General features: G+C 40.0%; 4 protein-coding genes across 4 annotated transcripts; 3 read left to right on the top strand and 1 right to left on the bottom strand.

The window, feature by feature from the left end:
• LOC109727889 (UPF0098 protein CPn_0877/CP_0992/CPj0877/CpB0906) lies at positions 1,998 to 4,433 on the top strand. The gene is made up of 2 exons (XM_020258095.1): positions 1,998 to 2,603; positions 4,223 to 4,433. The coding sequence occupies exons 1-2, from the start codon at positions 2,151 to 2,153 to the stop codon at positions 4,295 to 4,297; spliced, it is 528 nt and encodes a 175-aa protein (XP_020113684.1). The 5' UTR covers positions 1,998 to 2,150; the 3' UTR covers positions 4,298 to 4,433.
• On the top strand, positions 7,199 to 10,337 carry LOC109728304 (BAG family molecular chaperone regulator 4). Its single transcript, XM_020258683.1, has 4 exons — positions 7,199 to 7,600; positions 8,069 to 8,325; positions 8,449 to 8,595; positions 9,799 to 10,337. The coding sequence occupies exons 1-4, from the start codon at positions 7,402 to 7,404 to the stop codon at positions 9,994 to 9,996; spliced, it is 801 nt and encodes a 266-aa protein (XP_020114272.1). The 5' UTR covers positions 7,199 to 7,401; the 3' UTR covers positions 9,997 to 10,337.
• On the bottom strand, positions 12,867 to 15,940 carry LOC109727778 (probable phytol kinase 2, chloroplastic). The gene is made up of 6 exons (XM_020257953.1): positions 15,596 to 15,940; positions 14,533 to 14,600; positions 14,324 to 14,455; positions 13,791 to 13,906; positions 13,230 to 13,344; positions 12,867 to 13,138 (listed from the first exon to the last, which is right to left on the bottom strand). Exons 1-6 carry the CDS (start codon positions 15,893 to 15,895, stop codon positions 12,961 to 12,963), a joined length of 909 nt encoding a protein of 302 aa, XP_020113542.1. The 5' UTR covers positions 15,896 to 15,940; the 3' UTR covers positions 12,867 to 12,960.
• LOC109728335 (U-box domain-containing protein 1-like) lies at positions 17,404 to 19,872 on the top strand. Its single transcript, XM_020258722.1, has 2 exons — positions 17,404 to 19,450; positions 19,493 to 19,872. Exons 1-2 carry the CDS (start codon positions 17,752 to 17,754, stop codon positions 19,870 to 19,872), a joined length of 2,079 nt encoding a protein of 692 aa, XP_020114311.1. The 5' UTR covers positions 17,404 to 17,751.

The raw sequence follows: 20,002 nt of genomic DNA on the forward strand, positions 1-20,002 counted from the left end.
GGGGGGTGCTTACATGATGTGGGTCACTCAAAATAGGAAAAAAAAAAAAATCAAGGGAACGGCCAATAAGTTAGTGACGGCTCATTTCCCAATTCGTACGTAAATAGTACTGGGGCCTATTGTTGGAAAAATTTTAAAATACAACGGATATATTAATAACGTGGCGTAACAAATTAATCAAATATTTTTTCTTAGATATATTTATATGTTTCATCATGATTGTAAAAAAGATATTTTTATTGTACTTTTGTTTGAAAAAAATGAATATAATTGATTTGTTATTAGTGACGTGGTGCAAGTGTGATAGTGTAAAATTTTTTGCATTGTTGCGTACAATATAAGGATTGTTTTAGCATTCTACTTGGAATTGTTGCTATGCATTAATTGTATAGGATATGATAAGTAATTATGGTATGATAATGAACAATGCGATAACTACTTGTGTACCATCTATTGATTATCGGGTCTTATCAAACAATTCTCCACTGTGACTAATTAATCCTACAACCTTTTGTTTCGTACTAAAATTATGGAAACATTTATAAATCTAGGATAAAATGATGTAAAATTTGTATTTATATATAAAATATATAGACAGTAATTGTTTAACATATTAATTATTTAATTTTACGAATTTATAAAAATATAATTTTTTTTATTATTTTATCGTCCTAAGAATTTCTCCTTGGAGAGTCACATCACTTGTCAAATTACCTCGACAAAGCAAAGTTGTATTATGAACCGCGCGTGCACCTCCCTTCGTGCGTTCTTATTGACAAGATATATTTCTTTATTTTAAAGTGGGATGGATGGGTTAACAGCCATTTCCACAAAAGGTATGGACGCTTTGACCGATGCCACCTGTTGCGCTTTAATTATTCTTCCGTAGTAGATAATAATAATTGATTAGCATAGTGGTCTCTACTTAATAATTCTAGTCACCTTTTTGTGAAGCTTAGAGTTTGTTTATTTTGCCAAGTTACGAGAGTAGAAACCGGAGTACGTGAAGTCGAGAGCTCAGACTTCACGTGAATTATGGCTCGTGCTTGTTGAATCGTTGGCACTAATCATTAATTTCAAAAACTCAAACTGTTAGAATACGCAATCAACTTACTTAATGCGCATAGATATAGCGATCCACGGGTCTCGATTGTGACTCAGTTCAACCAGCCTCACGCTACTTTGAATATGACTCGACCCACCCAGCCTTACGCCATTTCGAACATAATTCGGCTAATATGATCTCACACCACAAGGCAGAATGCTGGTCGATTTAAGCCAACAGTGCTTGCACCATATAAGCCTCCGGTAACTTCCCTTCCTCTAATCTTCGCTTTGCCGTCCGAGACGAAACATCTTTGCTCGGGGATTGCTAGAATGAGCAAGTTTTCTGCACGAGATCCGGCGAGACAAACATGCCGTTATCGTTCACTGGCATGAATAAAATTCTCAAAGAAAGGGACATCGAACATAAACGGGCCCTAATTAGTTGTTTAAGTTTAAGTCCTCATACCAGGCTCGGCCCATCGAGGCCCAACCCAGAGAATCAGGCTAAGTGGGCTAGGCCGTTAACAGACTATAAGCCCATTTTCTTATCAAAATCGCTACACCTCTGAAACATTCTCGAAACTTCAAAAGCTACAGAAATTTCCAATATTTTATTATAGAATAAGAAAAAACATTCCCTGTGAATAGCCCCCCAGGGAGAGTTCTCCACACTTCGGGAGCATTCGCGGGAGCTCGGTAGAATTTTCCTCATCTTAACGGGCACCCGCAACTTAAAAGAAACCCGTTTAACCGAATCTCCCGAGAACCCGTCAATCCCTAACCACGCGGGGGCACCGACACGTGTCCGGTAACGGACTCCACGTGGGAGACACCCCCGGCGCCACGCTTCCCGAACCGCCACGTGCCCACCAATTCCCAAACCACGAAGCACCTACTAGATGCTGCTCGGAATTTAAAGAAAGCAAGGATCAAATCTCCCCTGTTATTTAGTTCGTGTGCTATATTATGACCCGACACTTCCTCAATTACAACATAACGGTATTGCTAGAATCATATAGTAGAGAAGCAGCAACAGCAGAAAAAAAAAAAAAAATTGGTGAGAAAAAAACGAGGAGGAGAGAATTAAGTGGTAATAAATAATAATGGCGGTGATAGTGGAGGAATTGAGGGAGGAGGAGAAGCTGCGGCTGGTGTCGCCGGCGTTCGCGGAGGGGGGGAGGCTGCCGCGGCACTACACGGGGGAGGGGCAGGGGGCGAAGCGGGACGTGTCGCCGCCGCTGGAGTGGTACGGGGTGCCGGAGGGGACGAAGTCGCTGGCGCTGGTGGTGGAGGACATCGACGAGCCGCAGGAGAAGTCGACGCCGATCGTGCCGTGGACACACTGGGTGCTGGTCAACATACCCCCCGACGTCCGCCGCATCCCCGAGGGCTTCTCCGGCAAGGAGGAGGACCTCGGCGGCGAGTACGCCCGCATCAAGGAGGGCCACAACGACTGGAAGGTCCCCGGCTACCGCGGCCCCATTCCCACCCACCACGGCCACCGCATCCGCTTCCGCCTCTTTGCCCTCGACGACGAGATGCACCTCGGCAACAAGGTATGTCCGTGGCCTGTTTGCTATTTATTTTATTATTGACTAAAATAAATCCAACTTTCTGTGACAATAGGCTAATAAGTTAATTTAGATGAACTTAGATTCAGTTGCGCGAGCTACTGCGGTCTTCAACAAATTTACTAGCAAGAAACTCTAAATTAAACCTGACGTTCAATTAGATTAAGTTAGATTGAAATTCGTAAACATTATGGCTGAGCTTTTAAGTGTGATGAATGCATCATTCCTGTTAGAATATATATATATATATATATATGTATGTTTTTTTGTTCTTTACTTCAATTTTAGTTATTTTAGATCAGTTGGTAGGGTAGTCACCTACCGAAGTTGAGGAGTTAAAAGGAAAGCTCGATTTCTTTTCTATTTAGTCACGGTTCTAAACAATTATCCAAATAATTTATAACTCACAAAGTAATGGTTCCGTTTGGGACTGCAATTGTGTTCATTGCCGGCGTTGAGAGAGCACGATTTTAAAAATACCCTCTTTTTGAGTTGGTTAATCTTATCAAAAAATAAAAAAAAAATGTATATATTCTATTTTTGTCTCAATCTTATTTCGGTTATTAGTGTTTGATGAGTCTTAATACGAAAGATTCCATTTGGATCCGCATAGAATACAGCGGTGAGAAAAGAATAAAACTTGAATGAGAAAATTTTCAACGAGACCGGGGAGCTTCCTATCAGCTATCATATATTTGTTTTATTTCAGTCCAAAAATTTATTGGATGTTCCTTAATTCTAAAAGCTAAAAAAAATTATTTTAATCTTAAATGGAAGTATTATAATTTTAGAATAAGATAGAACTANTATAGAAATATATATATATATATATATATATATATATATATATATATATATATATATAAAATTGAACTCTTATGTTTTTAAAAGTATTAAGTCATTGGTGCTTGTAAGTTTTTGGACCTTGGATTAAAGGATGTGTGGTTGGGATGATGTGGCCTCTTAGGATTGAGTGAGTGGTTGGTTGAATAATATAATCTAACGGATAAAAATAATTAAAGTTAGAGATCTAACGGTAAAAAATTTATAAGCACCAAATGCTTGGTACTTTTACAAGCACCATAACCGGACTCTATATATATATATATATTTTTTTTTGAGAGAGATAGCTAGCACGCTACCGGCTTCGTTTATTTTATTTAGAAATAAAAATAGCATAGAAATGTGAATCAATGAGGATTCGAACTTGGGTCTCGAGTACCAACCACCAAACCCTTTGGCACTTGCTCTAGAAACGATCAGTACAATAAAAAAATATTAAATTTTACATATTGCAATTTTGCGGTTCTGCATAAAATAGGGAAGCGCATCGCAATGCATTCATCCTTAGCATTCAATTCAAGGGGGCCATAAAACCAAGGGGGCCCTGACACATTCTTATTCTCGCTTTGTGGAGAATCTGAAATGGGCCGAATCCTCTCACGACAAATTGGATTGGAATCATTAGGCGCAATTGCCCTGATTCTTAATTAGGATCAAGAAGACGTCCAATTTGTAGCCCAGATTCCACTTACGTGATAATATTAACTTTTTTACAACAAGAAGCTTTAATACTTAAGTGTATCTTCTTGCACGTGTTATAGGTTACGAAGGAGAAGCTTTTGGATGCAATTCAGGGACATGTTCTGGAAGAAGCTGAATTGGTGGCCATATACTGATCATGACGAAGAGCTTCTTGCTGCAGCTTTATCAACAACGAAGAGTTTCTTAATTTTCCCTCTGTTGTGAACTCACTCGCGCTTGTGTAAAAAAACTAAGTCCCAACTTAATAAGAAGCTGTTGTTTGAATATGTACTAGTATTTGTTGCATAATATTCTTGGTTTTAATGGCGCTTGTTGGCATTCGGTTAAATCGAATCGCGTATGCCCATAAGCGAGTTCGATCCGACGGATATTATGTTATCTAATTGAATTGGAATTAATCTCGCTTTCAAATTGGAAAGCTAGTTAGAGATAAGTCTTAGTCATATTAGGATAACAATTAATAACCAATTTGGCCTTATATCTAACGCTATTAGGATTTTGGAATCCCTTATAAATATGCGGGCGATCTCACATAACAATATGTACAAAAACGGAAAAAGAAAAGAGAATAAGAAAACGAAAGAGAGAAACCACATCCTCCATCAACCTATTATTCTAAGAGTGACTTGAACGGTGGATTTGTGATCGTGCTCGTTTGTAGTTCGATCCATCGCGAGTTTGAAACGTGAGAAGATTTAATTAAGGACGATCAAAGGACACGTGAATCAACCTTGACGATCCGGGCTCATCGAGTTGTAACGCGAATCGCTTCCGAAAAAGATACGAATTAATACTTTCGCTGCGTTCTTCAGCGTTTCTTGAGCTAGTCTTACTTAATGTGCTTGATTTCACAAGCACAAAGTAAATTACTATGCAGTTAATAATTACTGTTTCAATTTACATTAATAAAGATTTTGCCTCGCTTAGTTAAAGTGTAAATGCTTCCGTACAAATACGAAATTTGTTTATGTTGTACGTTTTTTATTGTTCAGAAAAATTATAGACGTTTAGAACTCAGCAATCATTTACACTTGCTAATTAATGTTCAAAAAGCTTGAAATTTAATAATTATTTATCCTATCATAGAGTGTCAGTCAATTAGACTAAGGCTGGTTGAGTAATGTGGCAGTTAAAAGTTTCTATTTTATATTTTAGAAGATTCAAAAATTTTTAATATGTTTTCATTTTTTCTTCTTTTTAGGTAATAAATAAAATTGCGACCAAGTTAGGCCTAATTGCAATTAGTATGTAATAATCACATTTAATACTTCCATCTAAAAGCAAATCTGAGTTTTGTATATGAAATTTTACCAACGAAAGATTGAGACATTTTTGAATTTTTAATAGTAAATTATTGGTAGGTCCACATCTACCTCTCATATCTCAATAATTAATACAATAATTAATAATTAGTAATAAAATTACGTTTGCTACGTGTATTAAATGAGGAATATTTTAAAATGAGAAACACTTCATCTTCATGTGAAGTTCCCATGCATCCACCACCGTCCATTGACCTTCCACCTCGGCTTATTAATTAATAAATTAATACCCACACCGACATACGTATCATAGACCCTCAAATCTTATCCTTTGCTTCCCAGGCCCATAAATATATATATACCTACACTAACACAAATAGTTTAATATTTGGAGTTGCGCAGGTATGCTTATGGAAGCACGGAGGTTTTCGTGCTTTTAAATTGTTTTCGATGTTCGGGTTTTCAAATCGACGATCAGTTCCGTTAGAGTTGATCTAAAGTATTTGAAGTACCTAGAAAATAAATTTTGCGATTTTTCGATATTATTTGCCTAGTGATCGAAGGGGCTCAAAATCAATAATTTTAATGGCCGTGGTGAGCCGATTGCAAGTTTAACGGTGTAGAAATATCCAAATCACATGAAATTTTGGTAAAAAATTCTTTATACCATATAAAATAAGATCAATAACTTTAATCTAAAATTTTAATGTCATATCATTATATTTTATAAGATTTTTATTTTCAGCCGTTGATTTTGAGCCACTTCGATCACTAGGCAAATGATATTGAAAAATCGCAAAATTTATTTTCTAGATACTTCAAATACTCTAGATCAAGTCTAACAGAGCCGATCGTCGATTCGAAAGTCCAAACATCGAAAACAAAGTGAATGCACGGAGCCCTCCGTGCTTCCATAAGCATCCTAGCCGCACTCTAATATTTGTATCTATTAAAGAGTTTGCATTACTAGTACATTTTCAAACTTTTTATTGAGTTTTACTTTATATGGGCCAATTTTTAAGTTTGATACTTTTATTTTTTTAGAAAATGTATGTGAACGTTAAAATTTTTTATTCAGTTATTACTGTGCAAGAAGGTTTTTATTGCCAACAATCATTTTAAATGGGCGCAAATTGGGAGTTCTTTGTGCAAATAATTTAAAGACATGCAATCATCTCTTCTCAAGCTATTTATATTTTGGATTACGTGTTTGTATGTTCAAAGCATGATTCAGGTACGACACAAAATACATGCGAATATGTGAAAAAATTTGATCGAGAAGGGAGACATTTGCGAGAGGAAGTTTGATATTACAAGACTATCTACTATATAGTGAATAATTTGGCCTGAGAGAAATAATATTATTGTTTGATCATCCTATAAATCTAATCTAACTGTTCAATTTATACATAGAAAAAAATATTACAATTTATCGAACAATATAAATTGCAATATAATAGAAAAAATTCAAGAGAAGCATGGAGCAGCAGGAGGATATAGACGCACATGGTGTAGTCGACAATATATTTTTTATCAGGCGGATAAAAATTGACATATTCAAAACTTTTGGTCTTCAATATTTGAAATTTAAAAGTTTAGTAATGAAATTGAGAATTATCTGAAGTTTGGGGACCACTGTGCAATTATTTTACCCATATGTATTTAAAAGAAACGTAGCGGACCAAACTGCAAAAAGTTCCTCTCCTCTCTCCCTTGTTCTTCACCGACCTTCGACTCTTTAAAGCCACTTCGAAGCTTGCAAAAAAAGCTGCTCTTTTTTTTCTTTTCTTTTTTTATTCCTTTGCTCCCCAAAGCTTCCACTTTTCGCTTTCCCAACCACTCTTTAACTCTCTCTCCCTCTCTCTCTCTCACGGAAGGAACCCTTTCACATCTCCCACCAACCTCAACACCACATCCATCTCTTTCGCCATTAAGGCCCACCGAAGGAGTTCCCCTTTGCTAGGGTTTCGAAGGAGATGATGAAGGGATCGAGTGCGAATCCTTTAGCGTCGGAGAACCCGGACGGTGAGGCGATAGAGTGGGAGCTCCGCCCCGGAGGGATGCTGGTTCAGAAGAGGGACGACGGGGTTGGGTCCCCGGGACCCATGATTAGGGTTAGGGTTTCGCATGGTTCCTACCACCATGAGGTCTCCGTCCCGGCCCAAGCAACCTTCGGTAATCCCTTTTCTCCCCTTTCTCCCTTTTCTGTTTGATTGTTTTGTTGGCGGGGAAGTTATTGCACGCCTCTAAAACCCTAGTACGAAGTTCTCAAAATCGGAATTTGATTTGTTGGTTGTGTTATAGGTCACTATGGCAAACTTTTTCATAAATTTTGGACGCCTATTTCGAATTGTACAATGTCGGATTCTATATCATTAGTTTGTGGGTCTGCTTGATGTCTAGGTGATAGAGCTTTAAAAGTAATAGCTTTGCATACATAGGCTTTTTTGATGATGTAGGTCATAAACTGTTTATCTGATTAGATTTTGGTTTTAAAGCGTTGATCATTGAAACTTGATTGTGAAGGAATAATTTCTCTTATTTTGGTGGGGTTTGGTTTATCTTTGGGTTTAGAATTGCCTGCCAAGTGTTTGATTAAATGCTTAATCGTGTTGGCTTTGTAATCTTTACCGTAAAATGAAGGTGAATTGAAGAGGGTTCTTTCGCAAGAGACTGGATTGGAGCCGCAGGAACAGAGGATCCTGTTTAGAGGGAAGGAGAAGGATAATGATGAGTGTTTGCACATGGCGGGTGTGAAGGATATGGCGAAAGTAGTCTTATTGGAGGACCCAGCAAGCAAAGAGCTGAAGCTCGAGCAGATGAAGAGAGATCAGGGGATCACAAAGGCTTGTGAGGCCATCGCGGTAGTGAGGGCTGAGGTCAGCAAGCTTGCTGAGAAGGTGAATAACCCCTCTCTCTCTCTCTCTCTCTCTCTCGTGCGCGCGCTTTTGTTAGATAAAAGGTGGGTTTCTTTCTTGTCTTTGGCAGCATGTTTAATGAAAAATTTTGACAACTTTGTGCAGGTTTCAGCTCTGGAATCTGCCGTTCGTGAAGGAAAGAAGGTTGCAGATAAGGAGTTTGTTGTTTTGACTGAATTGCTGATGGTTCAGTTGCTGAAATTGGACAGTATTGAGGCAGAGGGTGAGGCAAAGGTGCAAAGGAGGATCGAGGTATCTTTAATGTTCGCTCTTTTATATTTTTTGCAACGTTAAATTATTACTTGTTATTATATAATTCTGAATTAATATTCGGTTGTCTTTAGATCATGCTATATAATTGTTCCTTATATATTTGCTATTGAATCCCAATTGTCAATCTGCTTATCCTTGTAGAATTCGTACGTTATCATATAATGTGGCTATTCCTTTTCTCATGTTTAATTGTATGAAAGACACAATGTAGCCTGATTTGTGGCTCCAAACAGATTTTGGCACGAAACATGGATTGCTTGATTAGCTATAGCTTGTTTTACCATGTGATAGAACTAGCATAACATAGGTATTGACGGTTCAGTTTCATGTGTGTGTGTGTGTGTGTGTGTGTGTAGAGTTGACAATGACAATGGGGAATTACGAGTGGAAAACAACTAGAGATTTTTCGAAGCCTTAAAGATAGAATCATGGAAAAGGATATTATGAACCAGTTGGTTGTTAGAAGCTTAACGAGGAATATAGGAAATTAAATATGAGATTCACTAATTAGTTTATGCAGGACTGTTACTAAGTTTATGCCAAGTAGACACTTGAAAAGCCGTGGATCTTTCTCGTGAATGCTTGTGTCTTTTCTTTCAATAGTATGCATTTTCAGCGGAGGAAATGATGCTTGTGTTTTCCTATTTTGAAACTAATTCATTGTAATACCTCCACATAGGCTTTCAAAACTGGAGGTAATTAAGTTTTCTAGGTCATCTAGGCCCATGGGGATTTTGATACTGGATGTAATGCATACTACACAGCACTTCTGCACGTGCTCAAAGTTGGGTTAACAAGATTCTAAAGAATCATTGGCATTTGGAAGACCTTTTTACCTCAAAGAGAATGTGCACCGACAATTAGTCTTGAATAGTCACATGATGCTGCTAGTTCTAGATGTTGATGCATCAGAATTATATTAATGCTGTATGATACAAGTGTCTTATGTTGATGTTCATTCTAACTAAGAAGATTCAGTTGAAGTAACATTCCGAATGAACTATATCACCGACAAAATTACTAATAATCTAGAATGTTACTTCATAATATATTTATTTGGAAATAGACCTCTCTATTTTGTTTTAAAAAAAATTATTTTTTATGATCATGTTATTTATGAATAAAATCATTACTGAGCAAAGCTTGTTTTAATATTATTTTCTCAAATTTTCTCTATTTAAGGTGCGCCGAGTGCAGAACTTCGTAGAGACACTGGACACACTGAAGGCGAGAAATGCGAACCCATTCAGTAACAGCAGCAAAACTGTTGCAGTGACAACCCAATGGGAGACTTTTGAAAACGGATTGGGCAGCTTGAGTGCGCCTCGGCCGATGTCTTCGTCCACAAATATTACCACTGACTGGGAGCACTTCGACTAAATTCTTCTCTCAAAAAATCATACTTCTGCTCTCAAAAAATCATACTTCTGCTATATGGTTCATTTTTCTATACCATGTATTCGGAGATCGAATTCTTCTCTCGTCGGGAGAGCATAATCTCCTTGTACATAGATCATACTGAAGATTATTTCACTGTGTTTGCCTTGTTGCTGGTGCAATTGTAACTTGCACCAGATTCTTCTTATCTATTCATTGGCGCAATGAGTCCCCTCGGTCATGAAATTGTATTAAAATTCCCCAGGATATGATGGGTTACTTGGTACAGTGTAAACAGGTCCTGGTAATTATCTCTCTTTTGTTTGGTTTTTCAACCAACTTTATCTACTTTGATGCTTGGCAAATGACTATGAAATGAAGTTCGGAGCCCTAAAAGGTACAGGAGAGATTCCAAGGCAAAGTCGCCTCAGGGGGATAGGTCATGTAAAAAAGGCTTGTGGTGTTGCCGACTTCTGTACATCTAATGGGGCATTATATATTTATATATATATTATTTATTTTTTTAGTTGAGAGGTGACTATATGGAAAGAGTAAGGATTAAGGTGTCCATCGACACGACACGGGTCGTGTTTATCATGTCGTATTGTGTCGGCAAGATATCGGTACGATACAGCTTTCGTGTCGATTGCACAACGTAAAATTCTCTATTTTTAAAATTAGTAGATGTTTTTCTCAACAAAGTTTAAAAAAATTGATAAAAATATATAAAAATAATTGGTATATTTTGTTATTAAAAAAAATAAATATTTTATGCTATTACGGATCAGCATATATGTTTTTTTTTGATCGGCATACATTGACACTGTCCGACACAATTGGCACGGTCCGCTGGCAAATTTTTGGTACGATTTTACATCACGGAACTTTAATCCTTGGAGAAGAGTTGAACAGTGTTTTCGAGTTTCAGAGTCAATGGGAAAAAGTTTTTTTCTTTTTTTGGGCGAAAGTGATCGAAACAAGAGATGGAGACGATGTACCACAATACACGGGTCACACGTATGTGCTAGAGATTGTTGCGTGAACCTGGCCCACCATGTTACCTATAGAATGCTCCACTTGAAACGTGCTGATATACGCTTTGTTTGAATTTTTTTCATCTATCAAACAATTTTTCGAGCCACAAATATACTACTTTATCAAGTAGGATCTATTACTGTCCGAGTATGTTCTTAGGAGTAGCATAACACATACTAATGTGCTCTAAACGGTTTAATTTCTTCACACAAGAGAATCAGAAACAACTACTTGAAACTCTACTTTAGAATCTCAATGTTGATTTCCGTTGCAGAGCAAAAAAAAACTTCATTATTTGTTGTGTCTAATGTTCTCTAGAGACTGGACTGTTGTTGGAGCTGGGGTAGAACAAAACGAAATAGACACTTCGATAGTATTTTAGGACCCAGTATCACAAAAAGCGTATGTTCTTATGAAGTGCAATTTCTTGTGCAGTAACTTATCTAGTCCAATGCGTTGGAAAACTGGCAACGGAATGGACCGAGCTCTGTCAAGCTGAATGATATCTACAAATTTTGAGTACTTGATTTGACGCTATAATTATTTTTAACCTTTTTATGACTCTTCTTATACCTTTATTTTTATACCTTTTTTCTTTAAATTTTTTTTATCCTCTTGAGGCCTCTGCTGTCTCACTCTATGTAACTAAATTTATTGTCTGAATGAATGAAGCAAATGACGTGCTAATTTTTTCTCAAAAAAAACTTATCTAGCCCATGAATGGGGTGATAAAAGCTAGGGCGTAGCAACAATTACAAAAACAAGAATGGTTGGTACGTCGTATTTGTCATGGTGGGACCACAGGGAAAACATAAAATGTGGCTATCGAGTAGGATTTAGATAACGACCATCCCTAAAACAAGTGACAAAGAACTTGGTGGTTGGTACCCAAAGTCCCAAGTTCGAATCCTAGTTGATTCACATTTCCAGCTAAGTTTATTTCTAAATGAAATAAACGAAACGGATAGCATGCTACACATCTACAATATATAAAGATAGCATTCTGCGAGATCCGTAGATATACTCTAATGACTGTGCTAGTAATAATTAGGGCAGAATCTAATCGAAACCAGAGAATTCTAATAAGAGATAAACTCTATTTTTTTAGTTAGACACATGGATATGAGTTCCTCGAAATGGAGACAATGTCGTGGGGGAACATGATTAATTAGACATGCTGTTACAAAAAAGAAATACTTTTTTTAATATGTTGGTAAAACATTAGGGATGTTCATTAACAAGAGTTTAAGGCACATGGATGCATGTGGTCACAACTAGGATACATGCCGTTGTAGATCCCAACATAAGAAAGTTAGCTTCAATGGTTACTTTCACTTTTCCTAGATTTTAGTAAAGATGGAGCAGATAAATATTTTTGACACTTGAATTCAAAGAGATCACCAATAAGAACTAAGAAATTCTGAAACAAAAAAGATTCAGTTTTGTTCGCGTTTAACCAACCTGTGAGACGTATAATTTGAATGATATTATGATAGGGCACTTCAGGTAAAACGGCGATATGTGTAATAGCTTGTATCACCTCAAAAGAACTCTAAACATGTAAAATGTTGGATCATAGTTCTTAATTAGCTTTTCCATCCTAATGATCACTCTTCAATCAAAGAGGGCGAAATTCTCAAGCTGAATTATTTAGATTCATGCAGCATATTCTGACAAATAACAGAGGTATTTATGTGAAGTTTCATGAATAGTACTACAGCATAAGACAGGGTCTTGTTGCTCCAATAGGATAAGGTATATCAGAGAGATGTTCAAGCCCGTAATTATCTATCATATTCATGCACTTACCAACTCTACTAGTAGTCTAAGAAATCTAATGGGGGCTTTAAAATCTACGCATGGTATGTAAGAAAAGATAGACATGCATCAGCAACAAGATATTGTAACAAATTACTTGTACAAATACTGGCATTACAATACAAAAGCACCAACTAACAGCGACGCTAAGGGAACTGTCAAATTGTCATCTAAATCTGAACTAATGGGTAGTGACTCTATAAAAGCTGCAGTTAAAGAGATAATAAAGAAGCCAATCACCATCCACCAACTTTCCTCAATAAATCCAAATAAGTGGAAGTAATGCATGTACCTAAAGCAATCCAAAAATATAGAGAGCTCTAAATTTCGATATGTTATAGGATAAAATAAAGTAATTTCTAATTAATAATCAGTATACTTACCCAACTGATGCTATGAAGCCGGCTAATACCATTGCTATGCTGCCGATGTAGGACTTGTTAGGATTGTAAGGAAGCTTTTCCTTTCCGAATCGTCTTCCCACTATGTCTGCAACACCTGAGAGCACAAACAAGAGGAGGATTGAGGATTGTTGCCTATGTAACTCAACTTTTGGGTACTCACAAAATGAAGATATTTGCATATTTTACCTATTCAAAACCACCTAGTAAGAAAAATCTCTGTAATATTTGAACTTTCATTTATGCCTTTAAAAAGCTAATTCTCTTATCTCCATGTAATGTTGTACTTAAAATAATGTTCCTTTGTAAAAATTCTTTGTAAAGAAAAGTGATATACCGTGATCCCCTAGCGTTGATTTCCAATTTCCAACAAGACAGAAACGAAGACTGTTCTATTTTATCGATATCCCATCACCAAAAATCCATATTTTCCAACATCACACCTAAATTCATATTCATTAACTGACATACAGAAGGGAACAAGTGAAAGACAGTCAAAAAAGGGTAAAAAAATACTATCAATAGTAAAAATATGAATCATACCATCTCCAGCGCATAAGTTGCAGATTGCAGCGATTGCCATGGGAGATGATCGCCAGAATATCAAAGTAGCAAGAGTTATAGTACACGCATAGTATAATGGGCCCTTCAGAAGTTCTCTAAATATCAGAGAAGAATAAGTATAAGAACGATAAGATGGCAGAGCAAGATTAACAATTTAAGTGCCCATTTGGTTGGCTTGCATAACTGGGTGTCTAATCTAAAAACCAGAAACTTCGGGAAGTCGGCTAACGAAAAAGCTGGAGCTTTGGTAGCGGTTGGAAGCAAATATAAGCTTTGGGGAAGCCAAGAGCACAAGCTAGAAAGTACATTTGAATGAAGAAACTAATAATGCTTTTGAAACAGTTTTATTCAGAAAACACCATCTAAAGAGACTCCATAATCCATTAAAGCCAAAAAGGCCCAAAAAGAAGGTATAATCAGTTAACATGCAATTAAGCAAAAGGACTAAATAGTACACAGTAACGGAAAATGAAATGTGTAGACTTAGTAGAGATGTATACGAGAAGTATAACCTGTAGTCTCCTTCTCTGCTTATCGACTTGACCATTGCTTCATTTTTCCATATACCGAGTCCCAATAGAAGCATCCTTATAATATTGATTCCAGGAGCTAGTGCCGCAAGAAATGGAGCGTAGCTTTCTGAACTACAATCAGCAGGCATAACTGAATCACAAGAACAATGATATAGTAAATTACGAAAGATCTTTCAACATGCTTTTACCTGAAAATGGGCCAGAAGAGCAAGAATGCCATTCCAATGCTTATATGCACAAGCTTTCGACTTAGTTTCTAACATACAAAAAATGAAAGGAATGGTTACCATTGGGCAATAGCTTTACGAATATATTTATATGCATAAGAAGAAAACAAAACAATGTGTGTTCTTGTATCTGTTCACATGGTTATATGCAGAACTACACATAAACTCAATATATGCAACAACAATTTGCACTTTGAATAAATTGCAGCAAAGTTCACTAATTATACTAGAACTTTTATCGTTATCCTTAATCTTTTATATGTTTCAATTCAACGCTCACAATTTGTCATGCGTCGCTATGAAGTCCTAACATAAACATCTAACTTGTAAAAGAAAGCAAATGCAGCTTCCCCAGTTAGCTAGTAATAGGCCAATTTTGGTTGATGTTATGGAAAGATTATTGCGAGTAATAGAAATAGCATAATTATTAGTTGGATCACGAAAAAAAGGAAGTTTGGTCACCTTATCAGCAATTCACCTTACGACTTTCATATTGAGCACCTAATTTTGTAGATCTGACCATAAACAAGAATTTGCAGTAAATCCTACAGAATCAAAATCGCATCAAAAAGCAAGAAATCCATCTATAGATTCCTTTGAGAAGATCCGGATGATCCGATGCCCCATTCCTAGTTTCAAATTACATCTATGTCACCCCTAAATGACCTGATCTATCATGCCATAATGCCATGCTGTACAACAGAGAATTCCTCTTCCAATACGAACTTATTGACATTAATACTCCTAAATTCCTGCTCATTTGCACTTAAAAGAACAGTTTATTACAATTCCACATCCTTACAGAACTACATTTACATATACATTTGAGACCAAACTCCTCGGGTCCAAAAATTCACAAATTCACTTCAACAATCTTGCTTGCAACTCCAAATTTTACTGCTCACGCTTCTCCAACTACACAAACTCCACATTCTCAACTCCAAAACCCTAGATTACTCTTACCGCACAACGCGCTGCAACCAATACACACTACAACAACGAAATGGGAGTGGAGATCGCGAACCTGCTCGAAGACCCCTCTCTTCGCGAGCTCCTCCCAGAAGCGGAGGATGCCGAGGGCAACCCCCGTGGCGAGCGCCGCCGCGCCGACGTCGCGGACCACGGCGCCATCCAGCGAGAGCGAACACTTCGGGGGGTCGGGGCGGCCGCGCCGGCGGGCTCCGGCGAGGTCGCCGCGGCGGACGCCACCGGATACAGAGGCGGCGGCGGAGGTGGAGGAGGGGCGGTGGAAGTGGAAGAAGGAAGAGGAGGAGGCGATCGGAGGAGGGAGAGGGGGAGAGTAGGAGAGGAGTTGCGAGAGCATTTTTGCGTCGTGGCGATGACTCGGCAATGTAGGGAATAGATTAAAAAAGAATAAAAGAATAAAAGATAATTAAAGGCTTTTCTGAATATATGGTATTTGATAGGATTGGTCTTTTTTTTTTTCCTTTTTTTTTGCTTTTAAATTTAATTTAATGATTTAACAATCTAAATTGATGCTGGAATTTGTTGCTTTTGATACATTCAAATAAAAGTCTGCTTTTTAACATTCGAAAATATATAGTGCAGTTTCCAATATAAATTGATTGTAAAGCAGTGTAAATTTCAATTTAATGAAGGGAAAACTTCAAAAAACCCCCCTGTGGTTTCGTGCATTCTCACTTTGCTACCCTGTGGTTTAAAACGTATCAATTTACCCCCCTGTGGTTTCATTTTTATCTTTTCGGAAGCTTTTTCGTTAATATTTCGTTAAATTATATACAAAAAACTTCAGATAACCATCTATATTTATCAAANAATTATATACAAAAAACTTCAGATAACCATCTATATTTATCAAATAGTCACTTTAGTATCCTTTAATTTTAACTTTGTCACTGATTTTAAAAAAAAATAATAATAAAATTGATAACAAAAAGATAAAAACGAAACCACATGGGGGCAAATTGATACGTTTTAAACCACAGGGTAGCAAAGTGAGAATGCACGAAACCACAGGGGGGGTTTTTGAAGTTTTTCCTTTAATGAATCTTAGTGCAAGTGGCAAAAAATTTGGCAGTTGGTACTCGAGATTCTAAATTCGAATCTTAGTTGATTCACATTTTCAGCTAAATTTATTTCGAAATGAAATAAACGAAGCGGATAGTATGCTACCTAGCTATCTCTTAAAAAACAAAAATTTATAGCTGCTTTATAGTGGATGAAATTTGAATTTTTAAAGAATTACTTAAACATAAACTAATTTGTGTATATTTATGTCTATGGATTAAGATGACATGTGAACCCCACATGGTGGGCCACAAATGATTGGTTCAATTAACAAATATAATAAGAGAAACTCAATTAAGTATGACTTATTTAATTATAATTACCATAAGATTACTGACTTTTCTACCAATCTCTTCTTCAGCAATTTGGCTGGACAACCAGTGCAGGTGTTCACACAGAACCACTGCAGAGCTTCTTAATAAGAAAAAGGTTTAATTAAGTCCTGGGATCTCTATTTATGCAAATCTTAAATCAAATGCGATTCGCCTAATCCATATTCGTCAATTTTATCTAAATAGTTTCGATTGAAATTTTTAATAGAATCTGCTGCTACATTCATTGCTCTTTTACTAGTAGCTAATTACCAATATAATATAATTTTCAATCCGAACTAATGACTCAAATTCGACCGTCTAAATTTACATAACATGTTTTTAAAATCTAAAAAAAGAAAAAGTCAACAAAAACGTCATGTAACCATATTTAAGTAATCACAAAAATAAATAATAATTCTATTGTGAAAGTTTTAGAACCATGATACAAAAATTAAAAGGTTTAGGATCAATTAATCTGAAAATTAGCTTCAATTTATTTAGTTTCTTTCGAACCAGTAGCCGTTGAAGCGTCGACCAACTAATAACGAACCCCTCAAACGCTCCCCTGCCGCCACGTGGCAGCCTCCCAAGTTGTTGCCACCCCCTACGTCTTCATTTATTTACTAAGCTAAAGCACAAACATGCAGAGACAAAAACCCTCTCCTCAACTCATTCTGACTATCCAATTATGTGCTTAATTTTATTGATTAATTATAATTAATGTTCCTCGTGCGACCAAATCAATGGATTAGACGAGAAGGTTATTTAATAATCCACGGTCGCCCCACCGTCACCGGGAACGTCTTGGGACCAACCAATGAATCCCCGAAAGTCGACGGCGGCCGCTGCGGGCGTCTTATTATCCGGCTTCCTCCCTTCGAATTCACTCTTAGAATCCCTCCTCCGCGTGTCCGACGAGGTGGCGGCGTCTGCGAATGCGCCGACCCCTTTGTTCCTCCAGTCCCGGAACATTGCCTCCGCCGCCCGCCGGATCCGCCTCCTCTCCCCGCTCTTCGACGACCTCCGCCACGCAACAGCGCCGCTACCCCCGCCCGCGATACTCTGCCTCACCGAGCTCTACTCCATCGTCCGGCGGATAAAGGCTGTCATCGATGCGCTCGGCTCCGGCAGCGCGCTCTGGGGTCTTCTGCAGACCGAGTCCTACTCCCGCCAATTCTATTCGTGCACGAAAGAGCTGGGCCGGGCTCTCGACATCCTCCCTCTGAGTGGTTTAGACGTCACGGCGGACGCCCGCGAGCAGGTGGAGCTGGCCCACCGGCAGCTCAAGCGGGCAGAGGTGTTCGTGGGCCGCGACGAGCTGCGTTTAAGGGAGGAGCTCATCGAGGCCATGGGTAAGAACTACAAAGATGGCGACGACGATCGTCGCGACCATTTAAATAACTGGGAGAAGATGGAGGCGATTATGCGGACGCTCGGCGTCCGGTCGGCATTGGACTACGACGAGGAGATACGGAGGCTCGAGGCTGAGATTCCTAAGCAGGCCGGCACCGGCGGGGTCGTCGCGGTTTCGAACATCTACGGCCTACTAGCTCTTGTTAGGCTCTCTAAAGCGATGATGTTCGGTAACAGCAGCAGCAGCAGCAGCAGTAGTTCCACGAGTGAGCTTGTTAAACCGGAGGCGGCCGGAACGGCGATGGCGGCAACAGGGGCAGGGGCGAGCAGTTCGTTGTTGTGTAATTCTATCGAAATGAGCATTCCGGACGAGTTCCGGTGCCCGATCACGCTCGACCTGATGCGCGACCCGGTGATCGTGTCGTCGGGCCACACGTACGACCGCAGCTCGATCGCGCGGTGGCTCGACTCGGGGCGGCACAGCTGCCCGAAGAGCGGGAGGCGGCTGATCCACACGGCGGTGATACCGAACTACGCGGTGAAGGGGCTGATGGAACAGTGGTGCAGGGACCACAACGTGGCGGCGCCGTTCTGGGATGAGGAGCGGGGGCGTGGCGGAGAGGGGTCGGTGGACCACATTGCGGCGGCGAGGGCGGCGGCGGACGCGGTGCGGATGACGGCGGAGTTTCTGGTGGGGAAGCTGGCGACGGGGTCGAGGGAGGCGCAGCGGCAGGCGGCGTACGAGGTGCGGCTGCTGGCGAAGACGGGGATGGACAACCGGCGGATCATAGCGGAGGCCGGCGCGATCCCGTTCCTGGTGACGCTGCTGGGCTCGGCGGACGCGCGCACGCAGGAGGACGCGGTCACGGCGCTGCTGAACCTGTCGATACACTACGGGACCAAGGCGCTGATCGTGTCGGCGCCGGGGGCGGCGGACGCGATCGTGGGGGTGATGCGGCGGGGGGCGGCGGCGGAGGCGCGCGAGAACGCTGCGGCGGCGCTGTTCAGCCTCTCGATCCCGGAGGAGCACCGGGGGGCGGTGGCGGCGCGGCCCGGGGCGGTGGCGGGGCTCGTGGAGCTCCTCCGCGAGGGGAGCCCCGCGGGGAAGCGCGACGCGGCCGCGGCGCTGCACAACCTCTCCGCGCGCGGCGGCGGCGGCGGGAGCGGGGGGTCCTCGGCGGCGGCGGCGGCTGCGGCGGAGGCGGGGGCGGTGGGGCCGCTGGTGGGGCTGCTGACGGACGGGGCGGCGGGGGTGGCGGACGAGGCGCTGGCGCTGCTGGTGGCGCTGTGCGGGTGCGAGGCGGGGAGGAGAGGAGTCGGCGGGGAGAGGGGGCTGGTGCCGATTCTGGTGGAGGTGGTGAGGGAGGGGACGGAGAGGGGGAAGGAGAACGCCGTGAGCCTGCTGCTGGGGCTGTGCAGGGACGGAGAGGAGGAAGTGGGACGGCGTTTGTTGGCGAACCCGAGGAGCGTTCCCGCGCTGCAGAGGTTGACGGTGAGTGGGTCCCCCAGGGCCCGGAGGAAAGCCGATGCGCTGCTCAGGTTGCTCAATACGTACTGCATCCAATCTCTCAATCCAATTGGATGATGAGGTTTTAATTGTAAAATGCTTAAAAGCTTTTTTTTTAATACTTTTTAAATGTTCAAATTAAATGTAAGTAGTAATCTTGGGAGGATTGTACATTGGTTTGTTCAGTTCGTTGCTGTGAAAATATAAG

This window comes from Ananas comosus, linkage group 23, assembly GCF_001540865.1.
Source record: "Ananas comosus cultivar F153 linkage group 23, ASM154086v1, whole genome shotgun sequence".
NCBI classification, from domain to species: domain Eukaryota; kingdom Viridiplantae; phylum Streptophyta; class Magnoliopsida; order Poales; family Bromeliaceae; genus Ananas; species Ananas comosus.